General features: G+C 45.2%; 2 protein-coding genes across 2 annotated transcripts in view; one reads left to right on the top strand and one right to left on the bottom strand.

Annotated features, from left to right (window-relative positions):
- Nucleotides 1-4,393: 4,393 nt before the first annotated feature.
- LOC109969680 (chromobox protein homolog 2-like) lies at nt 4,394-8,638 on the bottom strand. The gene is made up of 5 exons (XM_020616731.1): nt 8,528-8,638; nt 8,391-8,434; nt 6,854-6,919; nt 6,618-6,687; nt 4,394-6,526 (listed from the first exon to the last, which is right to left on the bottom strand). The coding sequence occupies exons 1-5, from the start codon at nt 8,591-8,593 to the stop codon at nt 5,108-5,110; spliced, it is 1,665 nt and encodes a 554-aa protein (XP_020472387.1). The 5' UTR covers nt 8,594-8,638; the 3' UTR covers nt 4,394-5,107.
- Nucleotides 8,639-9,103: 465 nt separating this feature from the next.
- Nucleotides 9,104-10,587, top strand: part of cox11 (cytochrome c oxidase assembly homolog 11 (yeast)) — a 4,722-nt gene continuing 3,238 nt past the window's right edge. Inside the window, exons 1-2 of the mRNA XM_020616691.1 lie at nt 9,104-9,208; nt 10,407-10,578. Coding sequence (XP_020472347.1) covers nt 10,460-10,578 — 119 coding nt within the window. The 5' untranslated portion in view covers nt 9,104-9,208; nt 10,407-10,459. The remainder of the gene's footprint in view (nt 9,209-10,406; nt 10,579-10,587) is intronic.

The raw sequence follows: 10,587 nt of genomic DNA, 5'->3' as shown, positions 1-10,587 counted from the left end.
TTAGGTAAAATTGGATAATTTCCCACGGTACACCTGATGATCTCTCACGGCACACTAGTGTGCCGCGGCACAGTGGTTGAAAAACACTGCTTTAAACAACAAAACACAGCTGCAACCTGGAAAGCTGTGATCAGCTATCTCAAAATGTGGTCACCATATTTACAATTCAGATTACTGGGGGTTTTGTCTGTGTTGTGTTGTTATGTTTGTGATGGTGCCAGTGGTGCCACCTTCAGGAAAAGTGTCCCCACAGTTTGGTCTGCATTGGTTTTGACCGGAGACTGGACTGGAAATGAGATGCTGTCATATAATGTCTAGTAGTGTACGTCAGTTTTTCTGGTGAGCACCAAACTGTATAGCGTCAGACGATGTCTGAGCACCAGTTTCTTTTCAGTGCCAGATCATTTTTACCGCACACCAGATAGCTTCATCATGCACTAATGGTTTCATGAGCACCAGGCAGCTTTTTGTGCATGTCAGTTCTAGTAAGCACCAATTTTTAATGAGAGATACTTTTACAAATGGCTTTGAGTGCACACATTCTCTCCTGAGCAAACCAAGTTTTTGTTCATATCCCCTTCAGGCCTTGGTAATTCTTTTCTTCTCTGTAGGTCAGTAAAACCCTGGAAAGTTCCACAGTAGAATGAGTGAAGGAAATTCTCCCTGTGCTTCTGGTTCCTCCTCAGCACTTGACTGTGTGACGAGGCTGGTTGAAGGTATCCAGACAAAGGTGGGTGGTCCCTGCAGGCTGCAGGTCTGTGCTGACAGTCAGCGGTGTTGGTCTGATGACAGTGTGGCTGTGTGAGAGCAGCAGGGAGACTCCTCGGGCCCAGACAGACACTCACACACTGCTGCCAGGTAATCCCAGGCTGCCGTCACTGTGTGTGGGTTTCTGTCAGTGGGTGTTTGTCTATTTGTGGACGTGTCTCACTGTCGCACTGTTGCCAAATCTATGCTTCCCTGTTTTTATATTCTGACAAGCTTACCCTGAAAATTGCATTTCAGCAATTAGCTATGATGGTACTGGACAAGCCAGATTGTTATTTCTAGTTATCAGTTTAAATACTCACATTCACACACCATCGACACGGTCTTTAAAAACCGTGGGAGCAACTTTTGTCCATTTGTAGTAATAGCGACACTGGACTCAGACAGGTTTAATAAGATGTGGGAACTTGGCGACATCACTGGTTTTATGAGCCAGTCAGATGACAAAGTCCAGTTTCTCCAAGTGATGTGGGGTCAAACTGAGAGCGAGGTAAAAAATGATGTTTCATCTAGTTTCACCAGCACATGGAGCTTTAATAACAAACCAATTTATCTTGTTAAAACAAGAAAATGCTCTTGTTTTGATGAGATATTTGTGTCACTTCCCCCCATGGTGAAAAGCTGGATCCAGGCGTCACTGATTTGTGTACTACTGAGAACACGTCTGGTGAAAAGGTAACAGCTTGGTGTGTAGTGATAATGTGTCTTTACAAAGTGACCGGCGCCATGCTCATGTTCACCTTCCCAGTTTACTCTGTTAGCATGCTCACGTTTGCCAATTAGCTGTAATTAGCAGGGTGCCTGTCTTGTTATGCTGGCACCAATAGACTCACTTAACTTTTGGGGAGAACCTCCAGCCCCGTGCCTGTGAGCCGTGGTGCGGCCACACGGGGGCAGCAGAGTGACAGTGTGCCATTAACATGACAGTCACCTCCGTGTTTCTGTAGTGTGAAGCGTCATATAAAAACCGTATGTGAGTGGTGGCTTTGGTGGTTTTGGGAAGGGTGGGGGGGGGGGGGCTGGGGGGTACACTGCCCCACACTGTTCAAACTGTTTATGCATACCAGTGTGCTGTGAGAGCCCCTCTGTCACAGCCTGTTTACTCAAACTTATTTTGGGAAAGTTCCACCTCTGCGCGGCTCGGGCCATAAATCACTGGGTGTGCAGCTCAGTGGGACGACGGCGGGTGTCAGTCACACTCAGACCTGTCACCTCTGCACCACTGTGGGATCAGCTCTGTAACCAAGTGCACAGATGCCTTAGGTCTCCAAATCAGTTTCGTTTAGATGTCTAGGGACTAGACACAAGCGCCGGGGCGAGCGCGCGTTTTCTGTAATGGCCCCAAAACTGTGGACCAGTTTACCTGTTAGTATTAGATCTGTCAGTCTTTAGGTCACTGATTTCAATAAACTTTTTTCCTGTTTATTGTTCATTTTTTATTGGATCACAGTTGACAAGTCTTCTATTTTGCTTTTTTATTTTATTATGGCTTATGTGAAGTTGGTCAACAAGCTGCTGTTTTTAAAGTGCTGTATAAATAAATACTGATTTTATGTGACCCATTATTGTCTCAGTATTGTTTCATCATCAGGGTTTTTTCTTGCCTTTACATTTCAGACAAACATTGCTCTGAGTTTCTCTACACTGAGTTTACAGCTGCACTAACAGGGACAGAACGGCAACAGCTGCATCAATGTTTCCTGCTGTGTTTTAATAGAAACACTTATTTATCCACTCACTTGGATTATTACTCTGTTGATTCATTCAGTTTAGCTGGTGAGCCATTTGCTCGTGTAGTTCATTAATCTGTTAATTCAGCTTTTATTAGTAAAATGTTCTTCTTGTAAAACAGGCAGATCCATTCATCCATTCAACCAGGTGATCTGTTTCTTCACTCTGGGTTTCTGTTCGGTTTATTCATCTGTTCACTCGATGCGTTAATCCATCCACTAGTTATGATTATTTTCACTGGATCTGTCATTAATCTGCCCACTCTCTCTTTCTGACAGGTTGAACTGGAGTGGTTTTACAGTTGGCACTTCATCAGTAGAATCCCATGAACCAGTACATTCTATCCATTCACAGGCCCAAGATGTTTCCTATTAAGCTCAGAAAAGCAGCTGCAGATGTCACACTCCTGAAGAAAACGGTGGTGCCAACCTGTCCCCAGTTATGTGGCTTTCCTGATGTGGAAGGGCTCAGGTGAAATCTGGTACAGTCCTTAGAGGCTGACAGTTAAATCACCTGACATTACATAACCTGACTCTGAAAAACATCCACCTTCAGAGAGTCGACAAATTGTTCAGAAACTCCTGAGCGGGTTTCCTCCGCTGTCTGATCCCTGATACAACACTCCCAGTTGGCCTGTGTTCAGAGGTGAATATTTGATGTCTGTGACTGAAACAAAAGGATAAATTACAAACTAGCACCTAAAATATTTCCTGGATTACAGAGTACAAGAACGCAGAAGTGGGTCCAGACCCAGTGGTTGTTGTTCTACCGAGAACCGCCGACATCTACTGGTGAGTGTGTGAACAGCAGCCACCACAGTCACATCTGTATTCTGTCGGTATCGTGGTTTATTTCAAACCTTCAGAATAGCAGAGAGGCACACAAGTATCTGAAGCTAGTCAGCCAATGAGCACCAGGTAGATATCAGATATCACAAGAAGAAAAAATATTTACAAATATAAATTAACACATGGTTCCAAAATACACAGTGACAGCAAATGTATTAAAATTGTATCAAACTGGTGATAATGTCTTTTGTTGAGATCATGAGGAGAGATCAGCTCACACTGAAACTGTGCGTAGTGCAAACAATACTGTCAGTAATCATAATGAAAAACAAGATTAATCACATTCATAACACCTTTGGTCCAAAGAACTGAAAATGGGATGAAAATGTGCCGACCACAGACAGATTTCACTTCTTCTTCTTCTTCTTCTTTTTTTTGAATATTTTCTGAATCATACTGCCCCGGATAAAGCCACATATTTAGTTCGGATACAGGGCTCATGAGCACAAACGTCCTACTCAAAGTAATCATCGTGAACCGTGGCAGGTCGATGTCGTGAGGAGAAGCTGAGGCACTGGAGAGGTGGTGTCGTACATCCAACTGTATTTTCAAACCTCGCTGCTACACCTTCGAATAAAACGCAGTCTGCGAACTGACAGAAGCAACTCATAGTGGGAATTTATGGCCAGATTCATCACATTTTACTCAAGTTCCACTTACTAGCTTGTTCCAAAGCATTCAACTGCCTCTAATGGTCATCAGTTACAAAATAGCTTATATGGGTCACTGTTTTCACATGACAAAGTTCCATGAAGTGCCACTCATGTGATGACAACTGAGCATGCTCTGTCCACTGAGATGCTTTTGAAAGAAAAAACCTAGTAAGTGGACTTCAGGGATAGATTTGTCAAACTCCTTCTGCAGAGTGCAAGAAGGAGCCTTCATCAAACCAAACTCCATTCAAAAAAACTTTAAATGTAAAGCAAGACAGACAATGTACAGATGAACCTCAATTCAGTTGCCACCGACTGATTTCAGAATCTGGGTGAATTTCTGCCACATCAGTTATGTGATTCTCAGTCTCATCAATCCCCTGAGCGGTGAATTTCTGCCACATCAGTTATGTGACTCAGTCTCGTTAATCCCCTGAGCAATCCATGATCTAGACTTCTGGCAGGCCTGTCTGCAGTTCCATCAACATGGCTGCTGTCAGAGGGTCCATTATAAAATGCACTGTTAATACTACTGGACGGGCAATGATTTTTGAATATTTGAACAGTCATTAAACTCTGGTTTTGTCTTTAAAAACAAAGAGCCACTGCTCTCCCTTGCTTTTACCGGTGACTGGAAATACAGTAACGTGATAACGAGGTCAGTATATCATTTTACTACAGTGGTTTGGCGCTTTGAATAATTGTAAAAGCTCCCAGCAAATATCAAACTGTATTTTAGCTGAAATGCCCATGCCCGTGCAGTAGTGTTTTACATGTTGTGGTTGACTTGTTTCTCCTCTTCAGGTCACAGACTGCATTTTAATATCAGGTGTAAAATGAACATCAGGGTTCCCATGTTGTTTCAACAAACCAACGGAAGCGTGTTACCGACCTTGACCACAGCTGAAACCACAGGAACTGTATCGTCCTGCTTGAACAGCACAATGTTGGTCCCAGACTTTGTGCACACATATAAAAAGGTGGAATGACTGAGCAGTTTGTAGAGAAACCTTCGGGAGCAGCCTGAGAGCTGCTGAGGAAAAGAGTGTAGTGACCCAGTCTGGTCCAGCTCAGCTCTGCAGACTCAGGCTTCCTTACAGACATCCTTCAGTGATTTCGTGAATTAAAAAACCCCACGCTAGTTGGCGACTCCTTCACCGTCACTGTGATGAAGTTGGCTGTGACGTCGGTGACAAACACATGCTCCAGAAGGTTCCGGGTCGGCCGCCAGTCTGTTTCTGTGTCCGACTCTGTGGCGTTGTTGCCGAAGCTGGGCCTGCTGTTGTTGGGATACAGGGCGGCGTCGTGTTCTGACTCGCTGCTGCTGGTCTCGTCAGAGTCTCCGGTGCTGAGCTCGTTCAGGCTTCGGTTCTGACAGCTGAGGCCGTGTTTCCTCTCATCCTGCCTCCCGTTGCCGTTCCCTCGGCCGGAGCTGCCTCCTGCCAACATCTCCTTCCCCCTGTCTTCTCGTGACCTCCCCTGCTCTGTGGTGCCACCTGTTGCCAGACCAGAGCGCTGTCCTCCAGGAGCTGTTCGAGTCTCTTTGATGCTAGCCATTCCTCCTTTCACTACAATGCTGCTGCTGTTCCGTAAGCTTGACCGTGATGCTGCAGCCACAGAGCTGCTGGGGTTGTTTCCTAGAAGGCTGCTGCTGGCCAGCGGCTTGCTGACGCTCTGCAGGTTGAGAGCTCGGAGGCTGAGTGCCTGGCTGGCTCGGTCGCGGGGTGTGGGCGAGGAGGATGACAATGATTTAGAAAGGCCAGAGTTCTGCTGCTTGTGCTGAACCAACCCGGTCTGACCTCCAACACCATCCTGCCTCCTCTGGCCCAGAGGGGAGCGCTGGACTGCCATCTGTCCTCCCCTGAAGCTGCTGTGTAAAGACAGAGACCCTGAGCCTCCACCTGGTTTTGGCGGAGACACTTTGAACCCGTTTCCTCTGCTGCTGCCCGACTCTGAGATGGAGCGCTTCAGCTCAGACACAGAGTTTTTACTCTGCGGTGAAGGATTGGCTTTACTGTGGGAGAAGGAGGAGCCCGAGGACGGAGATGAGGTGGACAGAGAACGGTTGGTCCAAATGCAGCTGAGCGATCCAGGTTTCGAGGAAGCTGTCTGGGAGAAGGAACTGGTGGAGGTCTGGGAGGAGGCAGCCTCGTCTCTAGAGGTCCTGCTCAGACCAGTGTAGGTGAAGCTGGCAGGCTGCAGCGGCTTCTTCACGCCGGGTCGAGGCTCGTCTCTGGGTGGTCTGAGTGCCTGGTGGTGGCGAGGAGGAGGAGAAGGTCTGCTCTTCACCTGTCTCAAAGCCCTCAGGTCAGGGTGGAGCGGCTTCCTCCCATGCTTCTTCTTGTGAGGAGGGTCAGGTTTGGCCAGCAAGATCTGCGGCCTCTTCTGGGGGACAGGGTGGACCCGAGGCCCGGGCTTTGGCTTCTTGGTGTGATCTTCATCCTCTGAGGAAGAGGAGGCCGATGATGAAAGGCCAGAGGAAGAGGAGGACGAGGAGCGGCTGTCTTTTGTAGTGGTTGGTGCCGGCTGCTCAAAAGACAAAGACTAATGAGTTAAACTGGTGAAGTTCTCTTGACAGCAGAGTCCAATTCGCCATGTGAAGTCACTGCGAAGTTACCTGAATCTTTCGTGGACGTCCTCTTGGCCTCTTCCCTTTCTTTTGGAACAGAAGCTCCCTCTCTTGTTCTCTACAACACACCAGTAAAGGAAAGCACACGCATTTATTTGTGAGTGTTAACAATAAAAGTAATTTTGAACTCGTTATTTATGCAGTCAGTGTGGTTTTGGAGGGAAGAGAGGAGAACAATCACTGGTAACAAAATGTGACCAAAAGGCACAAAAACAGAAACACACCTTTTGTGAAACGCTGCCAGTAACCTCGGGTCCAGGATGTTTTCTTCCGGCTCCCAGCTGTTGTGCCTGACAATATCAGAACATTTAGTATTTTAATATACATACGTATTTACTAGTTTTCTTCCTCTATCCGATATTCAAACAGACGGTGTGTTAATAGCATGTACGTATGTGCTAAGAACAACACTGGACTGACAGCTTTTTTAAAATTACATACACACTGTGTTTTTATAACTGCTTGTCTTTTATGCGTATGTCCCCAAAATCCACTTTGGCATTTTTTAAAGACTTTTGTACAAACACACAAAACCAAAATTTGAAATAAAGCCCAGTGGGTTCAAACAGTGATTGGAAACATTTTGATAATTGAGTCATTTTTCAACCAAAACTGCCAAATATCATCTGGTTTCAGTTTCCCACATGTCAGGATTCTCTCATTTTGTTTGCCACAAGTGGGTAAATTTAAAGTCTTCGGGATCAGGAGTGTTGGTCCGTCAGCATCTCAGTGGGCTTGGAGAAATGCTAGGTGGCATTTTCCGCTAGTTTTGAACATGTTATCAACTAAACAACTAATTAAGAAAATAATTGATGCACTAGAAAATAATCCTTAGTCTTAATTTCAACATTCGGTACAAGATATAATCTGATGTTCTCAGAGCTATAATAAGAATGTAATTATGGTCTATATAGGTCTATGGATCATAAACAGTCGAGGGGCTTGTGACTATGTTAACTTTGGTGGACTAATCAATCACCAGAAACATAATTGGCAACTAATTTGACAATCTAATAACCGGTCTGTATCCACCCCGCACACCCAATGTGTCAAATACTTGCTGTTTGTGGCTTTTCAAAGCGAGGATGTGATGTCATGCTTTTCTATGTCACACACGACTGGAAATTGAATCTTTGGATTTTATACACAATGTGACAAGTGAAGATGTCAACCTGGACTCCGAGACTGAGCACTTCATGGACTAAACAATTCATTTGATAGAAATTCATCGGGATCATTGCCTTGCGGCTCTAACGTAGCCTACAGGCTACAGGCTCTATCTACTGTGATGAACCTGTGCCCCATGACATGTCCTGATCAATGACTCCTGCATGTGTAATAAATGCCAGACTGGTCTGTGAACATGGTAACTACAGGGTTAATGGATACTGAAGCACCCTTCATTCATAATGTGCATGCATGTAAAGAGCACCAGGATTTGATTCTGGTTGTGGTTCAGTTTGCACCGGTTTCAGGTGATCCAGCCGAGCTTGCAGTCTGTACGGGGAGCATCAACTGCTTTAAACGGCACAGAAAAGACTAGAAAAACGGCAAACGCCGCTGTAGTTTCACCGTGTGTCCGCTGTGCGTGTATCGGTCAGTGTGTTAAACAGAAACCCGGTGTTGTGTCCCTCCACTGATCAGATTTTATACCCCCAATAGGAGCGTAAACAACGCGCCGCAGCCAGGCATTGTCTCCGGCCATTTTTCACTGTATGTGTCGGCTAGCACCGGAGGCTAGCTAGCTAGCTAGCGACTTACTTGGACGACCACCCTCTCCACTTCACCAAATATTCAAACTTGCCCTGTGAAAGAGGAAACAAAATGTCAGAAAAACCAGACGACCGAGTTCGGTGAGAAGACAGGCCCCCGCTGAAGCTGCAACAGCGTTTTCCTACCTTTCTCGCCCGTTTACTGAGGATGCATTCCGCATCAAATACCTGGCCCACTGTGACCCCCTCCATTACTACCGCAGCCCCTCGAAACGGGCACGGAGACCGTTTTTGACCTCTCACGGCCACCGTAGGTCCTTTTTCCACTTGTAAGCTGTACAATCTGCAACAAGACTCACTTAAATACATACAAATTCGTCGCTGTTAATATAGATATATCTGACAGATTAAAATGCACATGCACTTTTAATTTTGTTTTATATTTTTAACTGTATTTATTTTTATAGCACATTTCATTAAAACAAAACAGGAAGATATTTGAAATTACTAACAGGTGGCTGATAATAAAGTTACCCAAATTAATGCAATTGAGTAAACATTACAAGATTCTTGTGGAGTAGAAGCACAAGTATCTCATAATTGCGTTAAACTACATTATTTGGGTAAGAGTACTACGTTATTTTGTACCATTGGACCTCATCACTTTAAAGGGTAGGTTGGGCTCCACTAATGCATTGTGTCGGTGAGTGTCCTCACAAGTATAGAACTACAAACGTGTGCGCGAACAGCCCGGAACCTTTGTGCCTGTAGCTAAAGACGGGGCGAATTGTGTGTTGCACGCACGTTGTACGTTTCCCCCGATCTTGTTTGGTAGCGTGTGAATGACAGTGGCGTTCAACCTCGAAGGTATCAACATTTTAATCATGTTTTAAAACATCTGTTCATAATGAAGATGAGCGTTTATTTTCCAGCCTGTCTTGTTCGCAGTCAGTGACAACCAGAGCTCAGGTCTGTTGTATGAGAACAGTTTGGTTTCATTTAACTTCTTCCACCGGTGAAACGACCACTCACTGCTTTATTGGTTAAATACCCTCGACTAAAAAGTCGAGAAGTTAACAATAATTGCTGGCTTTTGGTAAACAGATGAACCACATCTGAGGACGTTTTAAGGTTTCCCAGGGTCCACTGGTAAATTCGGAATATATGATAATGATAATCACTTTAATTAGCCAACTATATTACACACACACAAGGAATTTGTCTCCGGTGCAGAACAGATACAGCCTTCTGCCGTGCCAGCTGACACACACCGATGGTGGCTCTGTCCCTGCTAGGAGCTGCTATGTCCATCGGGAACAGGTTGGGGTTTGGGGCCTTTACCAGGGACATTTCGACATGTGGACTCGGGAAAACGGGATTCAAACCGCAGGTCTTCTGGTTGGGGGAGTGACTGCTCTACCTCCTGAGCCACAGCCCATTGATTTACTGAAATCATAACAACGATTTGCAGTCTTTAAAAGTGATTCTGCTGCCGTGACTGTCTGGCTTTGTTTTTCCAGCTCAACTTGGGTTAGAATAATCAATAGCTTAGAAAATATGTTGAATGAAGACTTAGTTTAACAGCATGAAAAGGGTAATAACGTTATGTAGTCATGCTGAAACAGACATGAAGTATTTGTTCGTTCGACATTAACACCAGGTTTGAAACTACAGCTTGATTGCTAGGAATATTTACTTCTGTCATTTAACAAAGCTCTGTGAACTTCCAACAAGAAATCTTCTACGCAGGCTGTGGCTCAGAGGCCCATGTCCCCTCAGGCCCCTGTGCCCTGTTCAATAATCCATACATGGTCTCAGGTCACATTAATTAATTATTATAACAATAGGAATTATTGTCATGTACAGTTTTGAAGTGCTGATTAAAAAGTGTTATGCATCATTAAATCAGTGTACGTAATAAATACTGTGGGCCTTGTTATTTTACGCCACTGTTTGACAGGTGTGATGTGGAAAAGGTGTTGTGTTATGTTCTATTAAAAGTGAAGTTAGATTTTGTGACCAGGTGCAGGTGTTCAGGGTTGACTCTGTGTTTGTCCTCCTCCAGGTGAGTTACTCCTGCAGACTAGCTCCAGGTGAGGACTGACTGCAGGACCGGTCATGTTGCTGCCTCTGCTGATGCGCCCGTCCCTTGGCTGCCCTCAGGCCTCCGTGGTGTTGACGTGCTGCGTCCGGACACTTCGGCACTACTCTCAGGCTAAATGCTTCCTTCGACGGAGGCTTTCCCT

The sequence above is a fragment of the Monopterus albus genome, unplaced genomic scaffold (assembly GCF_001952655.1).
Source record: "Monopterus albus unplaced genomic scaffold, M_albus_1.0 scaffold177.1, whole genome shotgun sequence".
NCBI lineage: Eukaryota > Metazoa > Chordata > Actinopteri > Synbranchiformes > Synbranchidae > Monopterus > Monopterus albus.
Note: the sequence above shows the minus strand (reverse complement) of the source record. Positions and strands in the feature narration are given on the sequence as shown.

Excerpts from the sequence above, each read along its gene's own strand:
- LOC109969680 (XM_020616731.1), bottom strand. The coding sequence starts at position 8,593 with ATGGAGGGGGTCACAGTGGGCCAGGTATTTGATGCGGAATGCATCCTC. Across the intron at positions 8,435-8,527 it reads TCAGTAAACGGGCGAGAAAG|GGCAAGTTTGAATATTTGGT; the intron begins GTAGGAAAACGC and ends CCTCTTTCACAG. Across the intron at positions 6,688-6,853 it reads CTGGCAGCGTTTCACAAAAG|AGAACAAGAGAGGGAGCTTC; the intron begins GTGTGTTTCTGT and ends GGTGTGTTGTAG.